A 17,439-nucleotide genomic window follows, 5' to 3' on the forward strand; every position below is an offset into this window, starting at 1 on the left:
TATTTCTTTGAGGGACTTTTTTTTTTTAAGTTCTTGATTCCTTTCTAAAAGGTCTGAATTACTGAAGTTGTCAAACTTTCAGATTTCTCCCTTGCCTTCAATCTGTACCCAAGAACCAACTTTCCCTCTTGGGCATGGATTATGTTTGGTTAGGAAGGAACACTGTCCAGATTGATAAAGCAATACCCCTGGGAAAAGACGATTAACATGTATAAAGGGATTTCCCTGCAGTATAAATACTGGCACGCGCTCTCCTGGTGCTTCAGAGCCTCCCTGATGTATATATGCAAGTAGTGAGATTTGAAACGGCCCTTTGAGATGGTAATATAATAAAACTGTGACTTGAGGAGCAGAACTTCTCCTCATTTTCTACTCTTTTGTGGGAATGAGTTGCCAAACTTTTACTTCGGCTGATACCTTTATACCTCTGAATTCTGAGTCTTCTGCAACTCTGCCTCTGATAATGCATCACAGTGCTGCTGAGTGCCTCCCAGTCTCCAACCATGCCACCAACGTGATGTCCACAGGTACTGACTTCAATAACCGTCTATGTGTGGCTGGGCCTAAAGATGTCGGGATGGATGCTTTGAATCTTGTTAGTTTAGAATCTCATAGCTTCTTTTATTTTCATTTGTGTTAAGTTAAATATTCAGGATATTAAAGAAACCAAAATGCCTAAGAAAATTTTCAAGAAATATTAGTAAGTGTAGTAATTTCAATTATTGTTGATTTTATTATAAAGAAGATCTGTTTTCTATATAAGCAAACAATGAGTCTGAAAACCATTTTTATGTAAACATGTATGGATAAAGAGTAAAGCTAAAGAAGTAGTGTAAAATAATTTAAAAGGTATTACTTCTTTATCTTAGAGATTTATTTGGGTTTTAAATTACATTTACTACCATGTCTAAATACAGCCATACACTTCATAGTAAACACAACTGAATGATTCCCAATACCAACAACAATGGATTTCAAGGAATAAAATAATTAGATGTTTAAATATACTTACCTTTATAGCAGAATTAAAAACTCAGAAATCAAATCAAGAGAGAATATAATATTTAGAGCCCACAGACTGAGTTGAGTTTTCTCAAAATCGAGTTCTGAAGAGATATCAACCTCTAACCAAGTTTTTATATTTTCTTATATAACTTTCTTAAATGAAAATTAAACTTGAGAATTCAAATATATTGTCTCAAACGCAACCAAGGATATAAGCATGTTTTGTTAATGTGTCCTTTTTTTGTGCAGAAATAGTGTTTTGAAGTTGATTTATAAACTAAGTCTTGAGTAAATGTCTTCTGTTTAATAGCACTTTCCACTTGTTTTAAAAGCAATCTAACTATGAACTGTTATACATTTGAAAATCAAAATTTGAGTTAATACATTTATATGCTGATTTAAAGTATTTAAGCCTTATCTTTTGACATAATTAAGCAGCTTCCAAACTTATATGTAATTTTGGCATTAATCTTCAGCTGAATTTTAAAGTATCTAGAGGGCATATATCTAGACTTTGGTCAAATTATTAATGTAGATTTTTTTTATCTACTAAAGATTCTCAGAATTTAATTAAAAATGTACTAATGAAAATATCCTCAAACATAGGTTTTTTGGAAAATGTAATAAAGTATTTTATCAAAGAGGTGTGGTATAAATAAATTTAAACAATTACCACATAGATAATTGTATATTTTAAATAACAGGTATTTATATAGGTCGGGAAGAGAAGAATAATGCATTGTTTGTTTAATCTACTGTGTGTGGATAGTATTTGACCAGAATAAAATAAAATTTGGAATTGAGGTTATAATTAAGCAATTTTAGGCTCCAAACCCTATTTATTTATTTTAAAGTAAATAATGTATTTAGTAAATTAGCCTATTTTTATACTACTTCCCCAAATCAGAAAAACAAGAGGTATTTAAACCTTTGAAGTAAAAAATTCATCAGTAAACGTGACCTAATGTGTTTTAAATAACAATAGCATTGATTTTACAATTTTTCCATCAAACTGTAATCATATACATCTAATTGTCTAAGTAAGAAATCTGAAATAGTGACTATAACAAGAAGAGCACTTAGATATTAAATATTTCATGTTTATTTGTTTACTTTTGGAATGCATAGTAATCATTATAACGTAAAATGACCAGTTCTCTCTACGTGTCAGTTGTAAAATGAAAATTTATGTAGATATTTTAAAATATTAAAAAATGCGCTATAGTTAGAGAAAATATGTTTCACTTTCTGAAGAAACCTTATGTCTTTAATTGGTAGACTATATGTTTTCAAAGGATTCTAAATCTATTCTTTATAATATCTCATATTATTCAAGAAGATACAATTATACTTAGGAAAATCCACCACTATATTCAGGATACAATGGAATAAAAGAGTAAATAAAATACATAAGAAAACATAGGCTAGTGATTTTATTGTCAGCAGTCCATTGTGATTCATGTTGAAAGCTTGATAAAAGTTTAGTGATTCAAATTTACTTTCAACATACACATTAATTCAATGAGACCTATAACTATTTATAAATGACGTTAAGTTTATATGCTATGGTCAGCCTTTATAAACCTCAAGTTATTCAACAATCAATGAACTTATTTTTTGACCAGCTTCATCATTAGAATTGTTGAATTAATTGTGTGCATGAGAAAACCTACAAACTCATGGTTTCAACACCAGGTTAAATACATCATACATTGTCACAGGCTTTTCACGAGCCTCTGAATTTAGCGGGGTTTTTATGATTATATCCAATAAAAGGTTAGTGGCTCTTCCATTTCCTCTTTGATGGAAGAAATTTATTAGATGAGTAAGCGGAAGTAAAGACTGATCAAGAGTTGATTTCTGTATTCATTGCTCCAGAAAAAGACCACTTTATAATACCATGTTATACAAGAATTTTAAGAGGCTATCCTCTTGTCAGTTCTTTGTAATGTCTATATTGGGTGGAACCTGTGAGAATTCTGCAACTTCCAGTTAGCCAAGATTCAAACTGGTCAGTCACCCCAACACAGAGCACAGGATATCATTAATGAAGGTTCTAGTCAACTTTGATGATTCATGATCTCATTCCTTGAGACAAATTCCAACTCCTAGTTTTAACCTACTCATCAAACACTGCCCCCAAATGAGAACAAATCATTGGCATGTAACTTTAAGAATAGCATAAATGTGTACTTTTGAAATGAAACGAATGTGTGTTGAATCCTCGTACATTTTCTTACCAGTCCCGTCTATTTTGTCTTTGATCCAAACTCCTAAATGTTTGTGTACATATTTCTTGGTGACAACGTTGCGAAACACAGCAACAGGACTTCATTATTCTGTTCCTTCCTGTCATTATGGAAACCAGTCATCCACCTATGGAGTGATGGCAGGTAAGAAAAAGTGTCTTTACATATAAGATTGAATTTGGGGACACTTGGATGGATGTCCTGGGCCTGAGGAAATCTTGACCAGAGTATGTCATGAAATTCAAATCTCTTAACCTTGCAAATTGCTGGTAAAACCACCGCTTATTGAAATGTTCCCTGTTCTGTCATGTCTTCAGACATCATAATAGTTATATCTGATTGCCCCTATTCTTCACAACCATGAACTGCTATGCTTCTTAACTCTGGTGTTTGCTTTGTATGAATTTTATTCTAATTCTCTGCTGCCACACTGCTGATTGTCACTTTTTTATGCCATTAGTGGGCTTTCCTACAGTAATAATGAAGTAGCCACTAGCCTTGTGTCTATTTAAATTTAGAGGTAAATTAACTAAAATAAAGTCAAATTTAAAACTCAGTTCCTCAGTTACACTAGCCATATTTCAAGTGCTCAATAATCTTATGTGGCTACCAAAGCAGATAGACCAACTTATAGAACATCCTCCTCATCACAGTATTTCTTCTGGCCATTTTGTCCATAAAGATAAATAAAACATTGAAGGCTAAGAGTGATTAGCACCTGCTTTAGCAATAGTTGAGTTTTTGGCACCCCTGTCTGAGATCCCTGTCTGAGTCTTAGATGAGATTGAAATAGTTGAAGTCACATATCTTTTTTCCTTCTGGATAAGTAAAGCATCACTAAATCAAGATAAACTACTTGTTTATTGACACTTGTATGAAGGTAGTGATAGCACATTTTTTAAGGAAAAGAAAATCTGACCTAAGAAGTCCACTCACTACAAAATTTATGACTTAATTTTAGGATATGACCATAGAAAAAATTTTGTTGTGCACAGAAATTTTTTTATGTATCCCTTAATCTTTTATATTTATTTCTGCATCAGTGGGAGAAATACTATGAGTGACAATAAACTACCAAGGCTCCATGTGAGAATGTAAGAGTGTGTGTGTGTGTGTGCACCTGCGTGATATTGAGAGAGAAACTCTGGATAGAGGAAACACATATAAGGGAAATCTTTTCTTGTGTTTTGTTATCCAGAGTAGGTAATAAAAAATCAAATATGGATTTCTGCTTATAAATTCGAAACAAAATTGAACAAAGAATTTAGTTCACCAACCTTTAATTTCTCAAAATTTCTCAGTGTAAGACAATAAAACATTAAAACTTTAAAATATTTCAGAATAAATTAGCTTCTTTTACATTCTATTAGGCAGCATTCTGAATAAACTAGTATCCTCACCTTTATGATAAAATAAAAACTGATGTTCTTAATGGTTATCTGTAAATCCTAATGTCTCTCTTTAATAATTAAGAAACAAGGAAAGCCATATTTTTCTTCCCCTTTTGAAAAAGGGCCATTTATGATTCATATACTTAGGCATTAACCAGTATCCAGAGTTAACGAAAACAGCCCTTGGTGATGATGAACTTCTTGCATTATAAGATAGTAGAAGAGTGCGCATTTAGCCACTAGAGGTGCAGGCAGAATGCTTTCTGTGGTCTCCACCACACTTTGATTATGGAGACAAGTAATGACAAGCTCATGGCCATGTGCTGCTCTTTTTTTGGAGGAAAAAGACCTTGTTGTTCCTTCACAGTAAGTCCCAGGAACCCAAGTGCAACTTTAGGTGCCCTCTACACTCGGCAAGGGGCAGCAATGGATGGAGATGCGCATGAAGATAAAACCAGCCACAGACCAAATACTCTAAGATGGTTTTTGCTATCATCTCCCTCCCACCGCATCTAGGCCAGTGGCTGCTGAGTCCACAGCTGGCCTGAGACATCTGACATCCTTCGAGTTGCCAGGATTGGAGAGTACAGGCCCAGGGTCACACTGAGAGCCCACAGGCAGCTCAGGTTGTGCTGATCCAAATTTCCCCGGCAGGCGCTCAGTGAACTCGCTTCCTCATTAAAAGTTAAAAAGGAGAGGCCCCTGGAAAAGCCCTCGAAAATGATTCAAACCCTGGGTTGGCGGACAATAATGAGAAAAATGGTCCTTCTAAGATTTGGAGGTATCACTGTAATCTTAGGCCAAAATTACATATATTTTGTCACTGACAGAAAAATTCACCATGGCAAGCATAGAGATTATATTTGAATAGTTTTTGAGAGGGATATCATTAAAATATGATGTGCTTTTTAATTTGTTACAATGTCACTGTTTTGACATATATTCAGTATTAGCCTTTGCATCCTGGAAGATTAAATCTCCGAGAATCTGAACCTTTCTGCCGTCATCCCCAGAGAAACTACACAAATTGAGTCATAAAACACGAGAATTTGGAAGTATGCAGGAACTCAGAAAAGGTATAAAATACACAAGAGAAACCTGATAATGTCATTTGAATTTTCTGAGAAGTCTCAAGGCGATCATCAAATCAGCTGTTTCCACACAATCCACAGAAGCATCTAATCATCAACAACAAAGACAGGTTCATTGTCACATACTCCACATAAAAGTGAAGCTGAAGACAGAACCATATTTCAAAGGATGTGAAATTGCTTTATTTGAATATGATTATTTTATCACTATACTCTGATGCTTACATTTAGTTTGAGCATTTCATTAAATTAATAACCCAATGGAAGACAAGAGCTATCGTTAATATTTTGTTAAGGTTGGTGGGGAGGTCTCTAATAACCAGATGAATCCACTGTGCCTCATAGTGCAGGTGTGAGTAGACCAAAGAGGATGTTGATTGGGTGAAATGCATTGGCCACACCAGTGACTAATTACAAACCTTGTTCAAGTCAGCATCTCAAAGTGTCAATCTCTTCATATCCAAGTTGCGGTGGGTACCACAGGTCTATTGGAGTTGATTTGTGGCAACTTGGTACCAATTCAACCTGGCTTTCTCCAGGTTGAGAAGATCAAGTCTTCTCTTCAGATACGTTTGCAGTTAAATTTCTTCTTCTGTCTCTTCTCTCCTGAGAACTTAGATAATTCAACAGCCTACAGTATAGATAATAGGAAACAGGAAATTATAAATGCTATTCAAAAATCTCTTCTAGAAAAACACAAAAGAAAACAAAATAGCAACAAATACCCTTCAAAACTATGATTCCTGGGTATCTGATATTATGTCTGACAACTAGTTTCTAAAGCTGGGTGAAAGTTAGAAAACAAGCTTAATGAGCTGTGTACCTCGTCCACTGTCCTATGGAAACTGGGCAAATCAGCTACACAGTAATGATTGCTAAACTCAGCAAGGTTATGACATAATGGCCACTCAGGACGTGCTGTAAGAGTCCTTGCTTAAAAATTAATTTTAACAGGAAAGCAAAATAGCTGGTATTGGGGAAATAAGATGAATTTTTTTTATGAGAAGCGGATAATAAGAGAAAAGATTAGTATGGCTGAAAGTGCCCTTTCCACCTGGGCTAAGGCAGAAAGTAACAGAAATATGTCTCACAGTAACGTATAGAAATAGTCTTACTTCGGAGCCCATTTCTTCATTCTTAAGTTGTCTCTTTTTTTTTTTTTTTTTCCTGTTTCCTTTTTTTTTTCTTTTTTTGTTTTATTTAGTTTTATTTTTTCCCTAACTTATTCTGGTTGTGTTGACACTAAGGGAAGGAGTAATTCTGACCACCTTTTGCCTCTGGGTCATGAAAGGACTTTCAGTAGCACTGACACTATGTATTTTCCCTAAATTTTGTAGCCTCTGTTTCAACTGCACAACTCAAAAGCAGCCACAGGCAGTATGTAAACAAACCGGCATGGCTGTGCTCCAAATCAACCTAATTTACAAAACCAGGCAGAGGACCCTTGAGGTACGTGGATAGGATGTACCAATGCACAAAAGAGGAAAAAAAATCACAATTCAAATTTATGATTTGTTTCACATTGTCATGCATAAGGTAAAAAAAAGAAAAGAAATGGAAATATTCAAATGCACTTTGCTGCGCATATCTACAGCAAGGTGGGGGTATTTTACTGTGTCCCTCTACTTTCCCTGTTTGTTCTTTTAAAGCTTCAGCCCATAACCTCAGAGATGTTGTCGGTTAGCATCTGGCCGAGCCACACGCTGCAGAAGAGCAGTCTGCCCCGTATCACGGGACCTCAAGCCAGGTCCCTGCAAGGCAAACTGGACCTCGGCTTCTCCTTGTCCTGCCTTAAAAGACTTACCTCTGTTCCTCTCCCTCTTCTGCCCAGAAGTAGGCTGTGGTGGATTAATCTGCAGTGTGAAAATATACCTTGGGCTATAAAAAATGTACAAATGCTTCCAAACTATTTAGGTGTGTTCTTGTTCTAGGCTTACAGACAATTTTGTTTATCAATGTTTTAGAAATTGTTTCTGAAACTTCTGCTGGATGAAACTCACTGTCTATTCTCTCCCCGCCACCACCCCAACTTTTCAATAATTCAGGTTTTAGAAAAAATTTTAAAATATTTTAAAATATCTTGTCACTTGTACCATACCAGTCACTTCTCATTTTCCCCAAATACAGGATCATATGATAGAAACCACAGTTTGTTTGGCTGTACTTGTGACTGTCAGGAATTTCTGTTTAAGGCTAGTTCCAGGAAAACTGTGTCCCTGCGGATAATTGTGGATATTTTCAATTAATGAAAAATAAAAACATACACATTGTATTTTCCTTTTTCCTCTGGATGCCAAGCTTTTGAACATGGTATTTCCTGTGTACTTTTTATGGACTCATGTTCAAATTTATTTTCTAAATGTCCATTTCTCCAGAGTATTTATAATGTATAAACTAGCTTTAAAATTTTCCAGAAATAGAGATGGCACACTTCCAATATTTTAGTAAATAATTATAATACTTTTGTCTGAAAGCATTTGTTTAATGTAACCAAATATGTTTAAGCTGCAGAAATTTTTAAAGTCATTTGATTTCCCTGAGTACAGACAAACTGAAAAATGAACTGATTATTTTGATGTGGTTTATTGCAGTGTTCACTGGACTTCACTTCTAGTCTCAACTGTATAGCGAATTCATCATAGCACCCAAGGAAAGTTAACTTGTTTTTATTTAAATTTTAAATTGTGGGTAAAAACTACATATCTTTTCTACTTCATTTGTTTATATAAGGATAAGAAAATGACAAATGTAAAATGAACACAGCACGGCAATTTGTAGCAGTGCAATTATATTCAGCAAGAAAAATTGAAAACAGTAATCAAGATTGCTAACAATTCAGACTGTACCGCATCTCATGTAAATGAAATGCAACAAATTACTTATGTAAAATAAAAATAATTTGACATAGGTTACATGAGTTATCCAAAGTGTCTTAAAATGCATTAAATGTGCAAAATCAAACAGCAGCCTGATTTTTCTCTCTGTTTTTACTGTTTCTCAGAGTATTTCATCATTAAGTGTATTAAGTGGCATTTGATCTTAATGATGAAAGAAGTGAAGATTTTTTTCATATGTGTAAGAATCAACTCTGAAAGCAAAGCAAGTCTTGAGATAAATATTAAGTAAATGTAAAAATAAAGGTGATCAGTTTTATTTCTTATATATTAGACTTTTATTTCAACTAGCAGAAATCTAAAACTAATAGAAAGCTAAAAATGAACCCCAAAGGTAATAAACATTAAAAAAATTGTTATGTAATAAATTAAAAATTGATAAAATTGCTTTTTAAAATTTTATCTGGTCTGTTTAATATACCACCCACTAAAGCATCAAGTGGATGATTAACTTAAAAAAAAAAACTGGATAATTTTGATTTTTAAAAGTAGTATTAATTGCTCTAGACAGGAATAGTTTCTTTTGTATATTTTTTACATCTGTGAAACAGCTAAATTTATTTTATGCTATTTTGTTTAATTTCTCACTTGTGTGTGTATTTTGCTTCAGAAAAATAATACAGTCTACTGGATAGGGCACACTATATAATTACATATTCTCATGTAAATAATGTAAGCCAACAATTTGCTGACTTACACTATTCTTTGCTCATTACGTATTGATATATTAACGTAAGATTTATATATTCTGGCAAAACACACTATTACTCATGTCTGACTTGTGAATGTATTTATAGAGAAATTATAGGTAGTGTAAACTTGATGTATTTTTTCAGTATGTTTCTAAGAATGATTACTGCATGTATTTTGTTGTCATTTATTTTTAGTTTAAATATTTATTTATACTCATAAGAAAGATTATTAATTATTGAATATTTTATTTATATCAAAATGTCTTGCTCATATATATGTCATTGAATATAAATTGAAGTTAAGTTCTCTACGAATAAAAATGTAATGTACGGATGAAGAAAACAAATACAATGTGTGGGAATTTGTCTTACACCATCCTCTCACCCATGCTCTCCAACTGAGACAAACTCATCTTTCCAAATGAAGAATGAAATCTGGAAGCAATAAAAAGTTAGATTTTTCAGTTTTTTGTGATTTATCATTTAACTCTCAATGGATTCAATGCTTCATCATTTAATGGTGATTACTTGTCATATCTAGAATTGCACCCTTCCTTGCCATGTATTTTTGCCTCCTAAATAATAATCAAGAAATGATTCCATTATATTTTATACTTTTCAAGAAATCTTGTCTCTGACTTAATAGAACTTTAAAAATTACTTTTTGTTAACATCGGTTGTTTGTTAACGTCAAATCTATTTAACTATATTAATGTATTCTGTGTCCAGAGAATTTTCTTTTTACCTGTCTTTACTAAATTAGCATTCACTGAAAAAATAGTGGGGTTTCTTAATACTGTAAAATCAATTTTTTCAATCCTAAAAAACTTCCCAGCATAGCACTTAACCATGTGCCTTGATTATAGCAAACATCATAGATTATGTGTTCAATGAATTAAGAAAACAGAGATCAAAATATACATTCTGGTTAGAGTTGAATGTTGGATTCCCAGGAACAGATGTCTTTTAAGAGAAAAAAAGGATAGAAAACTCACACTTCTGTAAAATTTGCTTATTTCTATTTTGATTATTTGCAAGTCCCTGCTTCTTTCCTTTGGCTTTGCATTATCTTTGTTTTTGCTGCTCCCAGGAAGGTGGAAAATAAATCATCGCATTTATACTAAGCTACTCTGACTTCTACCCCAGAAGAGTGAATGTCAGGTAACCTTTCAGAATTGAGACTGGCTGTCACAGAATAATCTTATGGGCCGAATTCTTGCAAGTATAGAAATGGGGGATAATTACAAATGGTCCTTTCCCTTTCTTGTTGTTACAGGGAGCTTAACCCCTTGTCTTTATAAGTTTCCCGACCACACCTTGAGTCATGGCTTTCCTCCCATGCACCAGCCTCTCCTTGCAGAGGACCCCACAGCTGCTGATTTCAAGCAGGAGCTCAGGCGGAAAAGCAAATCGGTTGAAGAGCCAATAGACATGGATTCTCCAGAAATCCGAGAACTTGAAAAATTTGCCAATGAATTTAAAGTGAGAAGAATTAAGCTAGGTATGTGCTTATTAAGAGCAGTGGGGCACACAATCTGGTCTGCCAGTTCTTACTCTATTACTGTTCAGTCTCTTATACTCTGCTCAAAAGTCCAAGACAGTTCTCATTCTATATCTCTACTGTGGATGTAAGCTACCTGAATTACGAAAAACCTACAAAAACTTTAATTTACTTGTAAATTGTTAGTAGCCAAAATACATACATTTCTAAATTAATGGTACTCTTTTTTTAGAGAAGTTTTGAGGTGCCTTTTTAACCTATATTTTATTTGAATAGATACTTTTGTATGAGTCAAAAGTTAAAAAGGTGTAAGTGAAATGTATCCCTTCTGCTTGTTTTTCCTGTTTACCAATGTTGTTAGTTTCTTATGTGGCCTTCCAGAGATATTTTATGCATATAAATATAAGCAAATTCATATATTTCTTCATATAGATTTTTTCATTTATTTATTTTGCAGAGCTTTCAATATTAGTTTTTTAGACAGCCTTCTTTAATCCATCTGTCAAATTCCATTTTATGAATATACTACCAGTCTCCTGCTGGTGGAATTTAGATGGTCTTCAATCTTATGCTATTGAAAACAATACCACAATGATTAACTTCATAAATGTCATTTTCACCTATATAAATATATGTGAAGGGAAAGTGTTAAAAGCAAAACTGCTTGATCGAAGTGTATATGTATTTGTAATCTTGATAGGTGTCAAATTGGTCTCTGTGGAAGTTGTACCAAATTTTACTACCACCATGGGTATCTCTTTTGCCACCCTTCAGAATATGAGTTCCGTGAAAGCAGGAGTTTTTTGTTGTTTATTTTTTTGTCTATTTCTTTTTGTTTTCTCCTTAGTGGCATATCCTCAGCACTTAGAACAGTGACTGGCACATAGATTAAAAAAATTGTTGTTGAAGGAAAAAGATGCTATTAATCTTTTAGATCTTTGCAAATCAGAAAGGTCAAAGTGGTACCTCATGGTAGTTTCATTTTAAGTTTCTCTTATTTTGAGTGAAGAGTGAAAGATGTTCTTTCATGTGTGACAGTTGTTTGTAATTCCTTTTCTGTGAACTGTCTGTTCATAGCCTTTGCTCACTTTCTATTGAAGTGTTTTTAATGTAAATAACCGTAATAATTAACCTGATTTTAATGCATGAAATGTATTTTTTATGGATTGAAATGATAGTACAAACTTCTGCATTTGTGGAATGAGCCATTGGTAATTTTTAATGATATTTATTGATGGGCATCATATGTAATGATTTTATGCATACAGGTATATAGCCTTAGGCCCTGAATTAATATGTAGTTACTATTTGTCATAAACACAGCAGTAGGCATCTTTATAACATTCATTTTCAATTTGCTATTTATATTGCTGTGAGTGTTTCAAATTCTATATTGATGGCTTATATCAACTTGAATTCTAAAAATGTTTGAGACATTTTATGAGAACTTTTTGCCTGGAGATAGAAGCATTACCAAATGATAGAATCAATATGCTTGGAAATATACAGAAAATGTTGTGATCAAAGTCTCATAATAAACATGTTTTCAGGGAAAATAAACACAATTTTTAGTTTTATTTGGTACCCTTCAACATGCTGAATTTTTCACTCTTACAGTTGAGATTAAAATATTTATGAAATATCACCATATATTTTATGGATTATATTTAGTATACTACAGATTTTAAGCATATATCATCAGATGTTCAATAATAATGATTAAGAGAGAATTTTTAAATGTCTTCTAAAGTGTTTAGAAAATATCTAACCAATTTGGCTAAATAGTATGAATGGCAGATGTTCCTATCTGAGTTCTTTTGACTTCTAAAAAGAAATTTATTAACTAGAAGGAATTTTTTTTTAAATACTGGACAATTCTACACTAAACCTTACTGTTATTCTAAATTGTCAACAAACATATGTTTAAAAGCAGTGTTTAATAGTTGATGAAGATAGATACACAAATTTGTACAACAATAGACCAAAATGAATGTTTCTTGAAAAACCGAAGCAAATGGCCTTTGTTTTTTTTTTACAGGGTACACCCAAACAAATGTTGGAGAAGCCCTGGCAGCTGTGCATGGCTCTGAATTCAGTCAAACAACTATCTGCCGATTTGAAAACCTGCAGCTTAGCTTCAAAAATGCATGCAAACTAAAAGCAATATTATCCAAATGGCTGGAGGAAGCCGAGCAAGTAGGAGGTACTAAAGCTGTATTTCTGGAGACTCTGTGATGTTTTAACCTAAAAACAATGGCTTCCCTCGGTTGGATTAATACTAAAGTGAGAGGTTTCAAGTTTGGTTTGGTTTGATTTTTCTCTTTGACATGAAAAATAACTATCTTGTTTCATTACACTAAAAAAACACAAGGACAGTGCAAGTGTAGAAATAAATTTACTGAGAAGGTAAATAGTGAGGAATAAACTATATAAGGAAAGTTTCTAGATGATATGGCGTAGGTGTGAAGTGGCGAAATGATTCTTTTTAACACATCCAGATTTTTTTGCCTCTGTGCTTATACCGTAGTAATTATAAATGAATCATTTTTATAACCCAATATAAGTATAGCCAGAGTATTTGCACACACCGCTATTTCTAGTGAATGACACAAGCAATTGCTAGATGAGCAAACTAATGTAATAAAATTATCTACTTATATTAATGTCAAGGCTGGATAAAGAGCAAGCTTTGAGAGCATTTAGAGCAAGTGTTCCAACAAAAGGTAGGGATATGATTTAAAGACAATTGTTTTTGCAAAGTTAGTATTTATTTCTGTTAACATTTTAATCTAGGGCTTGTAATCTAAGACAATGTAGACTGCAAAAATTTAAAACACAAATGTATGGTAATTTTATTTTGCATTGTTTTATAAAGAAAACTTTAAATCCTAATCTGATAGTTAAAAAAAAAACACCTACTTTGTTTTTGTAATTATTCATCTTTTCCCCGTCACAGCTTTATACAATGAGAAAGTGGGTGCAAATGAAAGAAAAAGGAAACGGAGAACAACTATCAGGTATACTTTTGAGATATTAAAAGTTACTGGAGAAGAAAAAGATATTTTATAAATGCAATGAGCATTTGAGCATAATATAGGTTCAATATAACGTAAAAATGAATCGTCAATTGAGCAAATAAGATGGGTGAAAAAAGCATGACATTTAATAAATTACTGGTGAGAAATAGCTGGAAATTTAAAATTTGATGGAAAAATATTTGTTTGATTCAAGAAGAGTTTTGCTCTGCAAGTTTTGGATAAAACAGAAACTGTACAATCACTCCTAAAACGAGTGATTGTTTCTACTGTCCTTTTAGACATAAGTTTTGTACTGGCAATGTGGTATCTATGTTATTACAAATAACAAAACTAGTCATCTGTATTTTAGCTGCTTAAAGTTCAAAGTGACTCCTTGCATTCCAAGCAAGAAAGATTATTCATTGATCTTTTTATAATTTCCGTGAGGTTCAAAGAGGAATTGCTAAATTATAGGTTTTGTCTTGGTGGGTTAGTTGTACACAAAACATTTCATTTATTGTAAATAACCTAAATGATATTTGGGGGACATTTAGAAATGCCTACAGAATTATTTCCTTCTCAGTAAGTCAGTGCCCTCTTGTGGCACAAAGTGGGATAAACACAATGTCTGGGTTCCCCTGATTATTTCTTCCTGCGACTCTGGTAAAGTCAGGCTACATAAGACAAGCACCCAAATGTTTGACAAACTGCACATTTATCTTTGTTGAAGAGCTTTGAATTTGCTTGTGGAGTCTTTAAGTTTCCTTTTTATGTTAACATTTAGGAAATTCAACCTAACTTAATTTTGATCTGCCAAAAACATCCCTAAAAACATCATATCCCCCCTTCTCTCCTGCCAACTCCCCACCTCCCAGTATTGCTGCTAAAGACGCTCTGGAGAGACACTTTGGAGAACAGAATAAACCTTCATCTCAAGAGATCTTGAGGATGGCTGAAGAACTGAACCTGGAGAAAGAAGTAGTGAGGGTTTGGTTTTGCAACCGAAGGCAGAGAGAAAAACGGGTGAAAACAAGTCTGAATCAGAGTTTATTTACTATTTCTAAGGAGCATCTTGAATGCAGATAAGATTTTCTGTTGTGTAATAGCCAGTTTTTCTATTTTTCATCCCTTTCTCTTCTCCAGCCAAAATAGAAATTTTTTCGGTTAGCTTTAAAAAAATCATATCAGTAACTTTTGCAGAAGCTTTTCTTTTCTACTTTAAAAATAAATACAAGTTAAATTATATTTATGAATTATCCTCAGAAGGCACATTGTACTTTTTAAGCCAAAGACATAGGAATAAAACAATGGTTCTCTCTCTCAATATATCGTTCCTTCTCTCTCTCTCTCTACACACACACACACACACACACACTGAGGAGTGTGCACATGTGGTCTTTAGTTCCTAAAGGTTCCTTTTCCAAAGGCTGTATATCTGCTTTTTAATATTTTAGTCAGTAATGTCACATAAAGAATATCAGCAGAGAAGATCCAATTAGAAAATTCCTTAACCAATGTCCTGCTTACCATCAGCTCTAATAGTTTGAACTAAAGGTTTTGCACTTAAGAACCAGAACTGCTTAGAATTTTATTATTGCATTTAGGAATAAATCTTAATCAGAAGTGACACCTTTGAAGTTAACGTTTAGGGCATTAAGCCCAAAGAAGTGTTTCAAAAGAGATTTGTAGAAATATTAACTTATGATCTTTTTATTCTTCCCAGACATTAGTTTTTTTTGATGTTTAGCAATAGAAAATATGCTTTACAGATTCTTGAGCCCCACACTACTATTTCTGTAAGCTGTAAAAGTGCAAAGAAGATGTCTGGCTTGTTTGCTGTTGTTTCTCCGGTGTCTGGGAAAGCCTTTGCTCACAGTGGGCATGCAATCTTTGTTAAATGAACAAAGGGGTGTGCTCTTAACAATGGCTACAAACTTGAAGGGAGCAATGACATAACTTTTGCAACCTCACAACCTAGAAAACCAACTGGGGTCCTATCAGAAAAGATGATCATTTTTGGTTTAATTGATTAGAATATGATTTATTATTAACAAAAAGTTTGCTATACTGAGCTTTTCAGTTCAGAGAGTTGTACCTTAAGGAACATATTTATTTAATTTATAAGAATGTGCACTGTACAGCACAGGGAATACAGCCAATATTTTATAATAACTGTAAATGGAGTATAACCTATAAAAATATTGAATCACGTTGTACACCCGAAATTAACATAATATTGTAAATCAATTATACTTCAATTTAAAAATGAATGCATTTCTTTAAAACTTGTAGGTAGAGGTAAACTGCAATGTGATATCACTATCAAATAGTGACTGTTTTGCATTTTGAATGTTAATCTGCTGGCAATGTTTAACTTATTTTATATAACAAAAAAGGAACAGTTAGACTGAATTTTATTATTTAGAATGCTTTCTAAATAAACTATACTGTCTTATCTCTTGCTTTTTGTAATATTAACAAAGACCAAACATTACACAGGTCATAATCTATGTAGGTTACATACATCTGTGCACACAAAATCAGCATTAATTGGATGGTTAGAAACTTTTGAGATATTATTAACCACAACAAAAAAAATTAGTTTTTTTTTAGTATTTTGCATAGTCCCCTGTTTTATTTTAAGTCTATGAATCTAAGCAAAAATATTAGTTTTCAGTGGCCTGATCATCCATGCTTAAGTGCACATCTAGCACCCAGGAGGTGTTAAATACTATATATACATAGAGAGACTTTTCTTATTTGAGAGTAAATTCCAAATTATTTAGCTATGTGGATTTGTAAGTATTTTCTCTTGATAATTCACCTGCTTCAAACATACATTAATTGGGGAAGTGATTCTTTAGTTTGCAAAAAGCAGAGCAAAACATACGTACATACATACACACCTAAAAATATACATATGCATGCCTTTGAAACATAAATAGAAGCAAATGTAATGCAATATAAATCTAGAATAGTGACTTTTTGCACTTAAAATGTGAAACTGCTGGGAATATTTAATGACTTTAAGTATCAAAACCAAGCATGTGTACATGCTTAGTCATCATTAGAAATGTTTGGATCATATTATCAGACATTCATTTATAAGGTCATTCTTTTCAACTTTAGATACGATTAGCATTGGAAACCAATTTTTCTCCCTAAAAAATATTTTGAATCAATACTTAATATTGAAATAGCAATTCCTTATTTATTTAGCTCTTTACTAGTTGTAAATGCACTGGTGCCTGCTATTAACTCATCTGTATAAATGAGTTTTGAGACTATATTTTCTAACTATATTGAGATATTTTAATAGATATTGCCCTTTTTAAAAAAAAGAAAATGGTTAACGTTATTTAGAATCCTAAACTGTAATTAAACAAATGGTAAATGTGATTTATTGTGTAGTATCTATGTGTTCATAGATTTGGGAATAAACGTCAACAGCTGACTTTAGCCACACTGCCTGTCCATCTCATGGTTTTGTGAGCTCTTCTGTGGTAAATCTTCAAGAAGTCAATAGAGTTCCATTAAAATGGAAAGATCTGTTTGTCACTTATACCTATTGGTATACTCAATTTTAACTCTGTAGAGGT

The 17,439-nt window shown here is 32.9% G+C and overlaps 1 protein-coding gene across 2 annotated transcripts; it reads left to right on the forward strand.

Annotated features, from left to right (window-relative positions):
* The first annotated feature begins 267 nt into the window (after positions 1-267).
* Positions 268-15,458, forward strand: POU1F1 (POU class 1 homeobox 1). Of its 2 annotated transcripts, none has more exons than XM_057697089.1 (6): positions 268-527; positions 3,327-3,398; positions 10,599-10,823; positions 12,862-13,026; positions 13,780-13,840; positions 14,716-15,458. In XM_057697089.1, the coding sequence occupies exons 1-6, from the start codon at positions 386-388 to the stop codon at positions 14,924-14,926; spliced, it is 876 nt and encodes a 291-aa protein (XP_057553072.1). In that variant the 5' UTR covers positions 268-385; the 3' UTR covers positions 14,927-15,458. The 2 variants fall into 2 exon arrangements, with proteins under 2 accessions (XP_057553072.1, XP_057553073.1); XM_057697090.1 differs by having other exon boundaries at positions 297-527; positions 3,249-3,398; positions 14,716-14,926.
* Positions 15,459-17,439: the final 1,981 nt, after the last annotated feature.

This window comes from Hippopotamus amphibius, chromosome 10, assembly GCF_030028045.1.
Source record: "Hippopotamus amphibius kiboko isolate mHipAmp2 chromosome 10, mHipAmp2.hap2, whole genome shotgun sequence".
Lineage (NCBI taxonomy): Eukaryota > Metazoa > Chordata > Mammalia > Artiodactyla > Hippopotamidae > Hippopotamus > Hippopotamus amphibius.

What these genes read in the sequence shown, in the direction of transcription:
- POU1F1 (XM_057697090.1), top strand. Translation starts at nt 386, where the DNA reads ATGAGTTGCCAAACTTTTACTTCGGCTGATACCTTTATACCTCTGAAT. An exon ending in AGTGAGAAGAATTAAGCTAG is followed by an intron (nt 10,824 to 12,861) that starts GTATGTGCTTAT and finishes TTTTTTTTACAG; the next exon opens with GGTACACCCAAACAAATGTT. An exon ending in AAACGGAGAACAACTATCAG is followed by an intron (nt 13,841 to 14,715) that starts GTATACTTTTGA and finishes CCCACCTCCCAG; the next exon opens with TATTGCTGCTAAAGACGCTC.